The sequence below is a fragment of the Rutidosis leptorrhynchoides genome, chromosome 3 (assembly GCF_046630445.1).
Source record: "Rutidosis leptorrhynchoides isolate AG116_Rl617_1_P2 chromosome 3, CSIRO_AGI_Rlap_v1, whole genome shotgun sequence".
In the NCBI taxonomy this organism is placed as follows: domain Eukaryota; kingdom Viridiplantae; phylum Streptophyta; class Magnoliopsida; order Asterales; family Asteraceae; genus Rutidosis; species Rutidosis leptorrhynchoides.
The window spans coordinates 8507170-8525216 of record NC_092335.1 but is presented as its reverse complement, the minus strand read 5'-3'; the positions used below and the strand labels follow the sequence as shown (position 1 = coordinate 8525216).

Here is an 18047-nt window from a genome sequence, read left to right as displayed (position 1 = left end):
GTCAGTTGATCATGTTTTATTCTCGTGTAATTTTGCCAAAGACATTTGGAGGCGGGTTTTTAAATGGTGGGGTGTCTCCATGCCCACAAATGTTTCTCCTGACATACTCCTTGGCACCTTGGGTCAATCCTCTGTTTCGCATAATAGCAAACACATTTGGCAGGCGGTTCGGTGGGTTGCTTGCTATGTTATATGGCAAAATAGAAATTCCATCGTGTTCAACAAACTGAATAAAGGTGTTGCGGTGTTGATAAATGAAATCCAATTAAAAAGTTTTGATTGGATCTCAAATAGATTTGCCAAAGCCCACTTAGATTGGCTCGGGTGGTTAAACGCACCCGCTGCCTTTGTATGTTCAAGCAATAACCGAAGTGGTATCGGCTAAGGAAAATAGAAGAACAACTTGCATTCTGGTAGTTGATGATATGTTAAGTTGTTTTTACTGCCATTTTCGGCTATGTTGTCATCGGCTTTTACCACATCTCGTTTTTCTCCTATTAATTTTGTTTATGTTCAATTTTTCTTTTTATTGCTAATTGTCGAAGCCGAAGCTCCAGCATTGTTGATGCATTAGATCTAAATGGGTGGCTGCCGGAAGCTTTGTCGTTGAATCCTCAACATTGTTTTCTGGTTAGTCTTCCAGCTTGTTTTGTTCAAGTTAGGTCTGATTGTCTTGGCATACTGGTCGCTTTTGAGCTGTGGTGGCACCTGTCGAGTTGGTGTTAATATGTATTCTTCGAGTTGTGTACATTCTAATGTTCATCAATAAAAGTTTTCTTCTTTGCCTTTAAAAAAAAAAAAAAAAACTATGACATCAAATATTATGCTAATGGACTTAGAGGTGATGTTCAAGATTGTGAATCATAGGGATCGTGCCACATTGGTTCTTTCAATTCAAAGAAACAAGCATAAGGGGTAGTCAGCCCTTATCAAGAAAATATCTAGGAGGTTTTTCAATTTGCTGATGAAATTTCAAAGTTAAGCGGGTAGAAGCTAAAGCCTTCCTCTCCAAACTGGTGCCGAGGCCCAAAAAGACTAAAGGTCGCAATGTTCACGGCGCGGAACTCAACTTCTAAAATGATGGCATTTGAGTTTTTGGTTGGTGTTTTAGTTTCGACCAGTGTTATATTTCGTTCTATGATAAGCATGATCGGTGTTTGTGTTTATGTTTGTTTTGCTTGGCTTGTATCTTTTTGTGTATTTTTTAGGTTTGGTTAATGTGCTATGTTTGTTCGGTTGTTGGTAGTTTGGTCTTCACATCAAATCGGTTAGTTTTTTTGTTATCTTTTTCCGGCCTCGTTCTCAGTTCTTTGTATGTGTTGCTTCCGTTTGGTCTTCAACTTTGCGGTGAAGTTCTTAGTAATGAAAGTTTCATGCTTTTTCGTCAATATATGTCTTCTATATTTGTTCCTAACTATGCACTTATTACGGATTCAGTATTCGGTCTTTATCGATTGGATTATTGTTTGAGTGTTGGTTTGAATGAGTTAAATATGTTTGTGCGCTGCGGCGGGATAAAAAAATTATTAAAGAAAAAAATAATGATGACGTCAACTGAAGGCGTCGTTTACAATTGATTTTTTACACTTTACTATATGGTGTAATATATTTTTATATTTATATTTTAGTATATACGGAGTAGTATATAGTGTAGTAAGAGTTTTATTTTGAAAGTAATTTACGTTTTTTGGTACATTTTTACGTTCTTTTTTTTAACGGAAAATTTTCGCATCGAATACTCTCATTTGCGACCCACACATGCTAGGTAGAAACTTCTAGGATTGACCCGGGTTGCCTGACAACTAATCGCGGATTTCGGGTTGCTTGGAAACTAATCGCGGAAATTTTTTTTTGGAGAAAACCTCCCCTGATCGGAATTGAACCCGAGTTGCTTGGCAACTAATCACGAGTTCTCCTACTAAGGCTTGAAAACCACTCAAGCAATACTCCGGTGGTATATTTTAAATTCTTGATACATCCAACATTAAAATTGATATATTCAACATCACAGTGCATCACATATTTGTACAGTGAAGTATTTGATGCATTATGATGGTAGATATATCAATTTGAATGTTGTATATATCACCATCTTTTTTGTTATAACATCTTTAATGTGAATTAATTAATATTATATATAACAACAACAACAACAACAACAACAACAACAACAACAACAATAAAAACCAATACCACATGAGTGGTGTATGGGAGAGGTGATATATAGACAATCCTTCCTCTATCCGAGAATAAAGACAAGTCATTTCTCCACCCAGAGTGTAACACTCTCAAGAGTAGAGAAAGTCATCCCTCTCTTTATTCGACGGATAAAGAGATTGCTTCCGAGAGGACCTCCGGCCTTTAAGTAGGAAAAGTTTTTTTAAAGAAAAAAATAAAAAACTAAAATAAAAATAATAATAGACGCCATGAAAATAGTAGAATCAAATTTCCATGGATTTTAAATCCTGCCTGGAATTTAATTTAGGCTCTAAAAGTCAGTCAAGTCGCCAATAAATCGACGATTGATGTCGACTCAATAGAGCCGAATTAATTAATATTATATCTTGAAACAAAAACTTGACTAGTTGAGGGACCATTTATGTAAATCTACGAAGCTCCAAGAAAATTAAATTAAAATTAGTTTAAAATTTTGGTCATGGTCAGAAGTTGATCGATGTTTCCTCTCACCGTCGTGGAACCACCCTCTGTCTTTATCTTAACTCATTTTCTTTATTAAATATTATCATCACTACCTCATACTCTATCCATTCTATATTACTATATATATATGACTCTCTTCACTCCACATTTTCCACTCAACCAACAATTTCAACTTCAATTCATCATATATCGCACTTCACTTGAGCTCAACTATTTATATTAATATTAATATTAATTAATGGCGTCACCTGATGAATCATCAGCTTTAGATCTCATTCGCCAACACCTTTTAATCGACGATCAATCATTCCTTCAAACTTATTCCGAATTCACTCATTTCCCCCAAACTTCATCTCCTTGTTCCTCCTCTTCTGCATCACTAATTTCCGATGACCAATTCGAATTCTACAACACACGGAATAATATTCATACCACTTTCAATGAACGAAAACCGTCGCTTAGCCTATCAATCCCGTCACCGGCAATCGAGAACTCACCGGCGCCGGATACTGTTGAGAAACGACGTTATAGAGGAGTGAGACAACGACCGTGGGGAAAATTTGCGGCGGAGATACGAGATCCGAATAAAAAAGGAACTAGGGTTTGGTTAGGCACGTTTGATACGGCGATTGACGCCGCGAAAGCGTACGATAGGGCGGCGTTTAAATTACGCGGTAGCAAAGCTATATTAAATTTCCCGCTACAAATTGGGAATTTAACCGAACTGCCGGAGGTAAAGAGTAACGGTCGCAAACGGATTTTAAAAGATGCTGACGTGGGAAAAAAAGAAAGTATGAAAAAAATGAAAACTGAAACGGAGGTGAGTGATACTCCGTTAACACCGTCTAGTTGGACGGCGGTTTGGGGTTGCGTAGAGGGTGAGGGTAACGGAGAAGGGATATTTGAAGTGCCTCCGTTATCTCCGTATGGATTTGCCCCAGGTTGTATGGTCATATGAAGCCTGATTTAACGGCGTTTACTAAAAATGGTAAAGAAAACGAAGATGATTTACCCGTTAGTCCATTACTCATCTGCCGTTTAGTAATATATCCACAAGGACTACGTCACCACACCCCTATCTTAAATCAAAAATAAAAATATATATGGAGTACTACATAAAGAAAGTTACAAGTAAAAGAATTTAAGATAGTGAGGTGTATTAGTTTTGTACGTATAGAAGTAGAGAAGCAATGTACAATTTGTTATTTTCTTTTATTTCTCTTTCATTCTAAGTTTGTTTCGCAAGTTTTTGAACTTTAGAAATAATACAGTAGTATCTTGACATTTAAAGTAACAATGTCTATTTTAACATTACTAAATCAATATCATATCATATTAAAAAAACATTATATCAAAGTGTTAAACAGAATCTTTTGATTATACAAAAAAAAAGTGTATTTATGTTAAGAAATTATCTAATCAAAATCTTTTGATTATACAAGATGCACAGGGCCGTCCCGTAAAAAATATGGGCCCTGTTCAGCAAATACAAATTGGGCCTTTTGTATCATAAAATTTTTCATATATATAATAATAAGTTCTATAAAACTAATAATATCATGAGTACTACCATCTTTCAAAATCGCGGTTGCAAAAAACTTAATATCAAACAATTAATAGACTTGCGGTGGATCACTAAATATAATATATGTTGAGTTTTTCTTGGACCCCTTCGGATTATGAGCCCTGTTCTATAGCACACTTAGAACATGCTCAAATCCGCCCCTGCGGATGCATTTCGATAGATACATTGAGTAGTTAACAAATATAGAACTACATAATGCATGTCCTAAATTTATAGGGTAGTGATATTTCCCCACTCCATTTTGATAAATCCAACATTATTTGGTGTAACTTCCTAAATTGCCCTTATAGACTAAATATAAATTATTTTGTTTACTGTTCCCTTTGAATTCTTTCAACTGAGTTTTCTTCCTGCCTATCTACCTCTGCCCTAATTCCCATCCATTCCAAGCCAACTTTAATTACTCATGTCAATTGATATATCGATTACAGTAAAAATGTTTCAAATCTAAACATTCTAGATTTTTCAATCACAATTTCATCATTAATTTAATGATCTTTATTATTATTAAAAAAAAATAAAAAATTGACTGCGTTTTCGTTTTGTTGTCAATCAAAAACCCGATCTCATTTGAATTGGATTTACTTAACCTAAAAACATTAGTCAATGTTCTGATGTTCAATCTTTGGCAAAATAAAGTCAAACCCATTTAACTGAAGCCATTAATGCTTTAGATATGTTTAAATATTATTAGCTTTTTATTCAAATAGAAGGAATTTGAATACAATCAGGTGGGATTAAAATTGTTTATATATGAGGAATGATTTTTTGAGATGAGAAGTGAAAGAAGACCAGGTAGGTGGGAAGAAGTGTAAAGAGTTATGGAGGAGATTAAAAAAGAATAAATAAAATAATACGGATCAAGTATGAGTACTAAAGAATTATAACATGAAGGGTATTTTGGTCAGTTACTTATAATTGTGTTAGATGTATAAAAAATGAGTGTGGAAATATAACACCCAAATTTATAGATGTACTGAACACGGTAAACGATGTAACCACCTCATTGGCTCAATCAACCTTAAATCCTTGTTATAAAGGATGGCCGTAAAGGCTATATGTAAAAAAAAAAAAAATTCCTTATAATATTAATTTCACTTTTAAAATGATTATTTACGCATAAAATAAAAATAGAATTTTACAAACGACAACTTTTAAAATTGTCTAGAACACGTTTTAGAATATTTACATCTTGATAACCGCCAAATAAAAACTGATTGACAACCATAACATAACAATACTTAATGCATATTACTGATAACCTTAAAGGTCGTCGTTAGCGAAATTCATAAAAGTACTATACAATTAAAGAATTACTCCGTAAATTATAGGTCAAGTCTACTCGAGCTTAGCCACAACATTAAAGGTGTGAGTCACCTTTCATATTAAAATTAAATTTTTTTTAAACATAATCCCTAAGGCTATAATTAAGAAATTGTTATAATATATAAATATATATATATAAATGGATAGTCAATTATTGATACACAAAAGTAATATTATTGTATTACCTAAACTTGTGATATTTTTGCTATAAATAGCCATGAATGCTGTAGTAACCCGAACTTTTCCATGTTATATATATATATATATATATATATATATATATATATATATATATATATATATATATATATATATATATATATATATTAAATGAAATTGTTATTTACATGATTAAGTGTTTCCAACATGTTAAGCAATCAAACTTGTTAAGACTTGATTAATTGAAATAGGTTTCATATAGACAATTGACCACCCAAGTTGACCGGTGATTCACGAACGTTAAAACTTGTAAAAACTATACGATGACATAAATATGGTTATATATATAGTTAACATGATTTTATTATAAGTATGTATCTCATTAGGTATTTTAACAATGAGTTATATACATAAAAATGAGACTATTAATTTAAGAAACTCGAAAACGATATATATAACGATTATCGTTATAACAACGTCTTACTAGGTACATATGAATCATATTAAGATATTGATACACTTGGTTAATTATGTTAAATGATAATTAAATATATTATTAAGTGTATTAACAATGAAATACATATGTAAAAATAAGACTACTAATTTAATGATTTCGAAACGAGACATATATGTAACGATTATCGTTGTAACCACATTTAACTGTATATATATCATACTAAGATATATTATATATCATAATATTATGATAATATAACAATTTAACATCTCATTTGTTATAATAAACAATGGGTTAACAACATTCAACAAGATCGTTAACTTAAATGTTTCAAAACAACATTTACATGTAACGACTAACGATGACTTAACGACTCAGTTAAAATGTATATACATGTAGTGTTTTAATATGTATTCATACACTTTTGAAAGACTTCAAGACACTTATCAAAATACTTCTACTTAATAAAAATGCTTACAATTACATCCTCGTTCAGTTTCATCAACAATTCTACTCGTATGCACCCGTATTTGTACTCGTACAATACACAGCTTTTAGATGTATGTACTATTGGTATATACACTCCAATGACCAGCTCTTATCAGCCCATGTGAGTCACCTAACACATGTGGGAACCATCATTTGGCAACTAGCATAAAATATCTCATAAAATTACAAAAATATGAGTAATCATTCATGACTTATTTACATGAAAATAAAATTACATATCCTTTATATCTAATCCATACACCAATGACCAAAAACACCTACAAACACTTTCATTCTTAAATTTTCTTCATCTAATTGATTTCTCTCAAGTTCTATCTTCAAGTTCTAAGTGTTCTTCATAAATTCCAAAAGTTCTAGTTTCATAAAATCAAGAATACTTCCAAGATTGCAAGTTTACTTCCAAGTTTTCTAAATCCATTCCAAGTAATCATCCAAGATCAAGAAACCTTTGTTACTTACAGTAGGTTATCTTTCTAATACAAGGTAATAATCATATTCAAACTTTAATTCAATTTCTATAACTATAACAATCTTATTTCGAGTGGAAATCTTACTTGAAATTGTTTTCGTGTCATGATTATGCTTCAAGAACTTTCAAGCCATCCAAGGATCCTTTGAAGCTAGATCTATTTTTATCATTTCCAGTAGGTATATCCAAGGAACTTGAGGTAGTAATGATGTTCATAACATCATTCGATTCATACATATAAAGCTATCTTATTCGAAGGTTTAAACTTGTAATCACTAGAATATAGTTTAGTTAATTCTAAACTTGTTCGCAAATAAAAGTTAATCCTTCTAACTTTATTTTTAAAATCAACCAAACACATGTTCTATATCTATATGATATGCTAACTTAATGATTTAAAATCTGGAAACACGAAAACCACCGTAAAACCGGATTTACGCCGTCGTAGTAACACCGCGGGCTGTTTTGGGTTAGTTAATTAAAAACTATGATAAACTTTGATTTAAAAGTTGTTATTCTGGGAAAATGATTTTTATTATGAACATGAAACTATATCCAAAAATTATGGTTAAACTCAAAGTGGAAGTATGTTTTCTAAAATGGTCATCTAGACGTCGTTCTTTCGATTGAAATGACTACCTTTACAAAAACGACTTGTAACTTATTTTTCCGACTATAAACCTATACTTTTTCTGTTTATATTCATAAAATAGAGTTCAATTTGAAACCATAGCAATTTGATTCACTCAAAACGGATTTAAAATGAAGAAGTTATGGGTAAAACAAGATTGGATAATTTTTCTCATTTTAGCTACGTGAAAATTGGTAACAAATCTATTCCAACCATAACTTAATCAACTTGTATTGTATATTATGTAATCTTGAGATACCATAGACACGTATACAATGTTTCGACCTATCATGTCGACACATCTATATATATTTCGGAACAACCATAGACACTTTATATGTGAATGTTGGAGTTAGCTATACAGGGTTGAGGTTGATTCCAAAATATATATAGTTTGAGTTGTGATCAATACTGAGATACGTATACACTGGGTCGTGGATTGATTCAAGATAATATTTATCGATTTATTTCTGTACATCTAACTGTGAACAACTAGTTGTAGGTTACTAACGAGGACAGCTGACTTAATAAACTTAAAACATCAAAATATATTAAAAGTGTTGTAAATATATTTTGAACATACTTTGATATATATATGTATATATTGTTATAGGTTCGTGAATCGACCAGTGGCCAAGTCTTACTTCCCGACGAAGTAAAAAATCTGTGAAAGTGAGTTATAGTCCCACTTTTAAAATCTAATATTTTTGGGATGAGAATACATGCAGGTTTTATAAATGATTTACAAAATAGACACAAGTACGTGAAACTACATTCTATGGTTGAATTATCGAAATCGAATATGCCCCTTTTTATTAAGTCTGGTAATCTAAGAATTAGGGAATAGACACCCTAATTGACGCGAATCCTAAAGATAGATCTATTGGGCCTAACAAACCCCATCCAAAGTACCGAATGCTTTAGTACTTCGAAATTTATATCATATCCGAAGGGTGTCCAGGAATGATGGGGATATTCTTATATATATGCATCTTGTTAATTTCGATTACCAGGTGTTCACCATATGAATGATTTTTATCTCTATTTATGGGATGTGTATTGAAATATGAAATCTTGTGGTCTATTGTTACGATTTGATATATATAGGTTATGAAATGTCCCGTTCTTATTGATTAAAAACGTTCCATATTAATTGATTTCGTTGCGAGGTTTTGACCTCTATATGAGACGTTTTTCAAAGACTGCATTCATTTTAAAACAAACCATAACCTTATTTCATCAATAAAGGTTTAAAAAGCTTTACGTAGATTATCAAATAATGATAATCTAAAATATCCTGTTTACACACGACCATTACATAATGGTTTACAATACAAATATGTTACAACAAAATAAGTTTCTTGAATGCAGTTTTTACACAATATCATACAAGCATGGACTCCAAATCTCGTCCTTATTTAAGTATGCGACAGCGGAAGCTCTTAATAATCACCTGAGAATAAACATGCTTAAAACGTCAACAAAAATGTTGGTGAGTTATAGGTTTAACCTATATATATCAAATCATAATAATAGACCACAAGATTTCATATTTCAATACACATCCCATACATAGAGATAAAAATCATTCATATGGTGAACACCTGGTAACCGACATTAACAAGATGCATATATAAGAATATCCCCATCATTCCGGGACACCCTTCGGATATGATATAAATTTCGAAGTACTAAAGCATCCGGTACTTTGGATGGGGCTTGTTGGGCCCGATAGATCTATCTTTAGGATTCGCGTCAATTAGGGTGTCTGTTTCCTAATTCTTAGATTACCAGACTTAATAAAAAGGGGCATATTCGATTTCGATAATTCAACCATAGAATGTAGTTTCACGTACTTGTGTCTATTTTGTAAATCATTTATAAAACCTGCATGTATTCTCATCCCAAAAATATTAGATTTTAAAAGTGGGACTATAACTCACTTTCACAGATTTTTACTTCATCGGGAAGTAAGACTTGGCCACTGTTGATTCACGAACCTATAACAATATATACATATATATTAAAGTATGTTCAAAATATATTTACAACACTTTTAATATATTTTGATGTTTTAAGTTTATTAAGTCAGCTGTCCTCGTTAGTAACCTATAACTAGTTGTCCACAGTTAGATGTACAGAAATAAATCGATAAATATTATCTTGAATCAATCCACGACCCAGTGTATACGTATCTCAGTATTGATCACAACTCAAACTATATATATTTTGGAATCAACCTCAACCCTGTATAGCTAACTCTAACATTCACATATAGAGTGTCTATGGTTGTTCCGAAATATATATAGATGTGTCGACATGATAGGTCGAAACATTGTATACGTGTCTATGGTATCTCAAGATTACATAATATACAATACAAGTTGATTAAGTTATGGTTGGAATAGATTTGTTACCAATTTTTACGTAGCTAAAATGAGAAAAATTATCCAATCTTGTTTTACCCATAACTTCTTCATTTTAAATCCGTTTTGAGTGAATCAAATTGCTATGGTTTCATATTGAACTATATTTTATGAATCTAAACATAAAAGTATAGGTTTATAGTCGAAAAAATAAGTTACAAGTCGTTTTTGTAAAGGTAGTCATTTCAGTCGAAAGAACGACGTCTAGATGACCATTTTAGAAAACATACTTCCACTTTGAGTTTAACCATAATTTTTGGATATAGTTTCATGTTCATAATAAAAACCATTTTCTTAGAATTACAACTTTTAAATCAAAGTTTATCATAGTTTTTAATTAACTAACCCAAAACAGCCCGCGGTGTTACTACGACGGCGTAAATTCGGTTTTACGGTGTTTTTCGTGTTTCCAGGTTTTAAATCATTAAGTTAGCATATCATATAGATATAGAACATGTATTTAGTTAATTTTAAAATTCAAGTTAGAAGGATTAACTTTTGTTTGCGAACAAGTTTAGAATTAACTAAACTATGTTCTAGTGATTACGAGTTTAAACCTTCGAATAAGATAGTTTTATATATATGAATCGAATGATGTTATGAACATCATTACTACCTTAAGTTCCTTGGATAAACCTACTGGAAAAGAGAAAAATGGATCTAGTTTCAACGGATCCTTGGATGGCTCGAAGTTCTTGAAGCAGAATCATGACACGAAAACAAGTTCAAGTAAGATCATCACTTGAAATAAGATTGTTATAGTTATAGAAATTGAACCAAAGTTTGAATATGATTATTACCTTGTATTAGAATGATAACCTACTGTAAGGAACAAAGATTTCTTGAGGTTGGATGATCACCTTACAAGATTGGAAGTGAGCTAGCAAACTTGAAAGTATTCTTGATTTTATGTAACTAGAACTTGTAGAATATATGAAGAACACTTAGAACTTGAAGATAGAACTTGAGAGAGATCAATTAGATGAAGAAAATTGAAGAATGAAAGTGTTTGTAGGTGTTTTTGGTCGTTGGTGTATGGATTAGATATAAAGGATATGTAATTTTGTTTTCATGTAAATAAGTCATGAATGATTACTCATATTTTTGTAATTTTATGAGATATTTCATGCTAGTTGCCAAATGATGGTTCCAACATGTTTTAGGTGACTCACATGGGCTGCTAAGAGCTGATCATTGGAGTGTATATACCAATAGTACATACATCTAAAAGCTGTGTATTGTACGAGTACGAATACGGGTGCATACGAGTAGAATTGTTGATGAAACTGAACGAGGATGTAATTGTATGCATTTTTGTTATGTAGAAGTATTTTGATAAGTGTATTGAAGTCTTTCAAAAGTGTATAAATACATATTAAAACACTACATGTATATACATTTTAACTGAGTCGTTAAGTCATCGTTAGTCGTTACATGTAAGTGTTGTTTTGAAACCTTTAGGTTAACGATCTTGTTAAATGTTGTTAACCCAATGTTTATAATATCAAATGAGATTTTAAATTATTATATTATCATGATATTATCATGTATGAATATCTCTTAATATGATATATATACATTAAATGTCTTTACAACGATAATCGTTACATATATGTCTCGTTTAAAAATCATTAAGTTAGTAGTCTTGTTTTTACATATGTAGTTCATTGTTAATATACTTAATGATATATTTACTTATCATAGTATCATGTTAACTATATATATATCCATATATATGTCATCATATAGTTTTTACAAGTTTTAACGTTCGTGAATCACCGGTCAACTTGGGTGGTCAATTGTCTATATGAAACCTATTTCAATTAATCAAGTCTTAACAAGTTTGATTGCTTAAGATGTTGGAAACATTTAATCATGTAAATATCAATCTCAATTAATATATATAAACATGGAAAAGTTCGGGTCACTACAGTACCTACCCGTTAAATAAATTTCGTCCCGAAATTTTAAGCTGTTGAAGGTGTTGACGAATCTTCTGGAAATAGATGCGGGTATTTCTTCTTCATCTGATCTTCACGCTCCCAGGTGAACTCGGGTCCTCTACGAGCATTCCATCGAACCTTAACAATTGGTATCTTGTTTTGCTTAAGTCTTTTAACCTCACGATCCATTATTTCGACGGGTTCTTCGATGAATTGAAGTTTTTCGTTGATTTGGATTTCATCTAATGGAATAGTGAGATCTTCTTTAGCAAAACATTTCTTCAAATTCGAGACGTGGAAAGTGTTATGTACAGCCGCGAGTTGTTGAGGTAACTCAAGTCGGTAAGCTACTGGTCCGACACGATCAATAATCTTGAATGGTCCAATATAACTTGGATTTAATTTCCCTCGTTTACCAAATCGAACAACGCCTTTCCAAGGTGCTACTTTAAGCATGACCATCTCTCCAATTTCAAATTCTATATCTTTTCTTTTAATGTCAGCGTAGCTCTTTTGTCGACTTTGGGCGGTTTTCAACCGTTGTTGAATTTGGATGATCTTCTCGGTAGTTTCTTGTATAATCTCTGGACCCGTAATTTGTCTATCCCCCACTTCACTCCAACAAATCGGAGACCTACACTTTCTACCATAAAGTGCTTCAAACAGCGCCATCTCAATGCTTGAATGGTAGTTGTTGTTGTAGGAAAATTCTGCTAACGGTAGATGTCAATCCCAACTGTTTCCGAAATCAATAACACATGCTCGTAGCATGTCTTCAAGCGTTTGTATCGTCCTTTCGCTCTGCCCATCAGTTTGTGGATGATAGGCAGTACTCATGTCTAGACGAGTTCCTAATGCTTGCTGTAATGTCTGCCAGAATCTTGAAATAAATCTGACATCCCTATCAGAGATAATAGAGATTGGTATTCTATATCTGGAGATGACTTCCTTCAAATACAGTCGTGCTAACTTCTCCATCTTGTCATCTTCTCTTATTGGCAGGAAATGTGCTGATTTGGTGAGACGATCAACTATTACCCAAATAGTATCAAAACCATTTGCAGTCCTTGGCAATTTAGTGATGAAATCCATGGTAATGTTTTCCCATTTCCATTCCGGGATTTCGGGTTGTTGAAGTAGACCTGATGGTTTCTGATGCTCAGCTTTGATCTTAGAACACGTCAAACATTCTCCTACGTATTTAGCAACATCGGCTTTCATACCCGGCCACCAAAAATGTTTCTTGAGATCCTTGTACATCTTCCCCGTTCCAGGATGTATTGAGTATCTGGTTTTATGAGCTTCTCTAAGTACCATTTCTCTTATATCTCCAAATTTTGGTACCCAAATCCTTTCAGCCCTATACCGGGTTCCGTCTTCCCGAATATTAAGATGCTTCTCCGATCCTTTGGGTATTTCATCCTTTAAATTTCCCTCTTTTAAAACTCCTTGTTGCGCCTCCTTTATTTGAGTAGTAAGGTTATTATGAATCATTATATTCATAGATTTTACTCGAATGGGTTCTCTGTCCTTCCTGCTCAAGGCATCGGCTACCACATTTGCCTTCCCCGGGTGGTAACGAATCTCAAAGTCGTAATCATTCAATAATTCAATCCACCTACGCTGCCTCATATTTAGTTGTTTCTGATTAAATATGTGTTGAAGACTTTTGTGGTCGGTATATATAATACTTTTGACCCCATATAAGTAGTGCCTCCAAGTCTTTAATGCAAAAACAACCGCGCCTAATTCCAAATCATGCGTCGTATAATTTTGTTCGTGAATCTTCAATTGTCTAGACGCATAAGCAATCACCTTCGTTCGTTGCATTAATACACAACCGAGACCTTGCTTTGATGCATCACAATAAATCACAAAATCATCATTCCCTTCAGGCAATGACAATATAGGTGCCGTAGTTAGCTTTTTCTTCAATAACTGAAACGCTTTCTCTTGTTCATCATTCCATTCAAATTTCTTCCCTTTATGCGTTAATGCAGTCAAGGGTTTTGCTATTCTGGAAAAGTCTTGGATGAACCTTCTGTAGTAACCAGCTAGTCCTAAAAATTGGCGTATGTGTTTCGGAGTTTTCGGGGTTTCCCACTTTTCAACAGTTTCTATCTTTGGCGGATCCACCTTAATACCTTCTTTGTTCACTATGTGATCGAGGAATTGAACTTCTTCCAACCAAAATGCACACTTTGAAAACTTAGCGTACAATTCTTCCTTCCTCAATACTTCTAACACCTTTCTCAAATGTTCACCGTGTTCTTGGTCATTCTTTGAGTAAATAAGTATGTCATCAATGAAAACAATGACAAACTTGTCAAGGTATGGTCCACACACTCGGTTCATAAGGTCCATGAACACAGCTGGTGCATTAGTTAAAACAAACGGCATGACCATAAACTCGTAATGACCGTAACGTGTTTAGAAAGCAGTCTTTGGAATATCATCTTCTTTCACCTGCATTTGATGATACCCGGAACGTAAGTCAATCTTTGAATAAACAGACGAGCCTTGTAGTTGATCAAATAAGTCGTCGATTCTCGGTAGTGGGTAGCGGTTCTTGATGGTAAGTTTGTTCAACTCTCGGTAGTCGATACACAACCTGAATGTACCATCTTTCTTCTTGACAAACAAAACAGGAGCTCTCCACGGTGATGTGCTTGGTCGAATGAAACCACGCTCTAAAAGTTCTTGTAATTGGCTTTGTAGTTCTTTCATCTCGCTGGGTGCGAGTCTGTAAGGAGCACGAGCTATTGGTGCAGCTCCTGGTACAAGATCTATTTGAAATTCAACGGATCGATGTGGGGGTAATCCTGGTAATTCTTTCGGAAATACATCAGGAAATTCTTTTGCAATGGGAACATCATTGATGCTCTTTTCTTCAGTTTGTACTTTCTCGACGTGTGCTAGAACAGCATAGCAACCTTTTCTTATTAGTTTTTGTGCCTTCAAATTACTAATAAGATGTAGCTTCGTGTTGCCCTTTTCTCCGTACACCATTAAGGGTTTTCCTTTTTCTCGTATAATGCGAATTGCATTTTTGTAACAAACGATCTCTGCTTTCACTTCTTTCAACCAGTCCATACCGATTATCACATCAAAACTCCCTAACTCTACTGGTATCAAATCAATCTTAAATGTTTCGCTAACCAGTTTAATTTCTCGATTCCGACATATATTATCTGCTGAAATTAATTTACCATTTGCTAATTCGAGTAAAAATTTACTATCCAAAGGCGTCAATGGACAACTTAATTTAGCACAAAAATCTCTACTCATATAGCTTCTATCCGCACCCGAATCAAATAAAACGTAAGCAGATTTATTGTCAATAAGAAATGTACCCGTAACAAGCTCCGGGTCTTCCTGTGCCTCTGCCGCATTAATATTGAAAACTCTTCCGCGGCCTTATCCATTCGTATTCTCCTGGTTCGGGCAATTTCTAATAATGTGGCCCGGTTTTCCACATTTATAACAAACTACATTGGCATAACTTGCTCCGACACTACTTGCTCTGCCATTACTCGTTCCGACACCATTTGTTCCTTTCGTTCTGTTAACCCCTGGTCCGTAGACCTCACACTTCGCCGCGCTATGACCATTTCTTTTACACTTGTTGCAAAATTTGGTGCAGAACCCCGAGTGATACTTTTCACACCTTTGGCATAGCTGCTTCTGATTGTTGTTGTTGTTGCGGTTATTATTGTTGTTGGGATGATTGTTGTAGTTGTTGTTGTTGTTGTTATTGTTGTTGTTGGGCCGTTTGTTGTAGTTACGATTGATGTTGCGATTGTTGGGATAATTGTTGCGATTATTGTTGTAATTGCTGTTGTTGTTGTATTGGTGATTCTTATCACCGTTTTCCTCCCACTTTCTTTTGACTTGCTTCACATTGGCCTCTTCAGCAGTCTGTTCTTTAATTCTTTCTTCAATCTGGTTCACTAGTTTGTGAGCCATTCTACATGCCTGTTATATGGAGGCGGGCTCGTGTGAACTTATATCTTCTTGGATTCTTTCCGGTAATCCTTTCACAAACGCGTCGATCTTCTCTTCCTCATCTTCGAATGCTCCCGGACACAATAGGCACAATTCTGTGAATCGTCTTTCGTACGTGGTAATATCAAATCCTTGGGTTCGTAACCCTCTAAGTTCTGTCTTGAGCTTATTGACCTCGGTTCTGGGACGGTACTTCTCGTTCTTCAAGTGCTTGAATGCTGACCACGGTAGTGCGTACGCATCGTCTTGTCCCACTTGCTCTAGATAGGTATTCCACCATGTTAATGCAGAACCTGTGAAGGTATGCGTAGCGTACTTCACTTTGTCCTCTTCAGTACACTTACTTATGGCAAACACCGATTCGACCTTCTCGGTCCACCGTTTCAATCCGATCGGTCCTTCAGTTCCATCAAATTCCAAAGGTTTGCAGGCAGTGAATTCTTTGTAGGTGCATCCTACACGATTTCCTGTACTGCTAGATCCAAGGTTATTGTTGGTATGTAGCGCAGCCTGTACTGCGGCTATGTTTGAAGCTAGAAAAGTACGGAATTCCTCTTCATTCATATTCACGGTGTGTCGAGTAGTCGGTGCCATTTCCTTCAAAATAGTCAAATGGAACAAGTTAATCATACAGAATATTAAGAGTAGTTAATAGTATTTCGTAGCATAATATGAACTCATTTATAAAAGCTTTTTCTTCATATTAGCATTTTATAAGTTTAAATTCGGGTAGTACCTACCCGTTAAGTTCATACTTAGTAGCTAATATACAATTCAACTACTACAATTCTATATGAAAAACTGATTATAATAATATTTCGCGTTCAAACTTTTATACAATATTTTACAAATTTACAATACCGCTTATTTTACATAAAGCATGAAATATAGCACAAAATAACTTTGATACAAGATAGTTGTGAAGATAATTCTAGCTAGTACACAAGTCGTTCAGCAAAGGCAATCAAGACACGTAATTCATACGTCCAGAAACAAGTCATGCATTCTGGTTTTACTAGGACTACTTCCCATCCTTGGTGTTGTGGAACATAACCGTTATGGCCATTGATAAGACAGCGTGTTGTAACATCGTCAAAGGGACGAGGGTTACGTAATGTTCAACAGTCCCGTAACAATCTAAAAACCTCATTTCTTACCCCAATTACCGACTCCGTCACTTGTGGGAACGTTTTGTTTAATAGTTGTAGCCCGATGTTCTTGTTCTCACTTTGGTGAGAAGCGAACATTACTAATCCGTAAGCATAACATGCTTCTTTATGTTGCATGTTAGCCGCTTTTTCTAAATCACGAAGTCCAATATTCGGATATATTGAGTCAAAATAATTTCTTAACCCATTGCGTAAAATAGCATTTGGGTTCCCCGCAATATATGCGTCAAAGTAAACACATCGTAACTTATGGATTTCCCAATGTGATATCCCCCATCTTTCGAACGAAAGCCTTTTATAAACCAAGGCATTCTTGGAACGTTCTTCGAATGTCTTACAAACTGATCTCGCCTTATATAGTTGTGCCAAAGAATTCTGACCGACTCTAGACAAGATTTCATCAATCATGTCTCCGGGTAGGTCTCTTAAAATATTGGGTTGTCTATCCATTTTGTGTTTTTATACTGTAAAATAGACAAGAGTTAGATTCATAAAAAAAAATACTTATTAATACAAGCAATTTTTACATATATCATAAAGCATAAGCACACTATATTACATATATTACACCACATGAATACAACTATCTTATTCCGACTCACTTGTTTCTTCTTCTTCGGTTTTGGTTCGTTTTGCCAAGTTTCTAGGGATATATGATGTTCCCCTAATACGAGCCGTAATTTTCCACATTGGTTTAGAAAAACCT

The 18047-nt window shown here is 34.0% G+C and overlaps 1 protein-coding gene across 1 annotated transcript; it reads left to right on the top strand.

The window, feature by feature from the left end:
* Window positions 1-2803: 2803 nt before the first annotated feature.
* On the top strand, window positions 2804-3906 carry LOC139895700 (ethylene-responsive transcription factor 5-like). Its single transcript, XM_071878242.1, has one exon. It carries the CDS (start codon window positions 2900-2902, stop codon window positions 3617-3619), a length of 720 nt encoding a protein of 239 aa, XP_071734343.1. The 5' UTR covers window positions 2804-2899; the 3' UTR covers window positions 3620-3906.
* Window positions 3907-18047: the final 14141 nt, after the last annotated feature.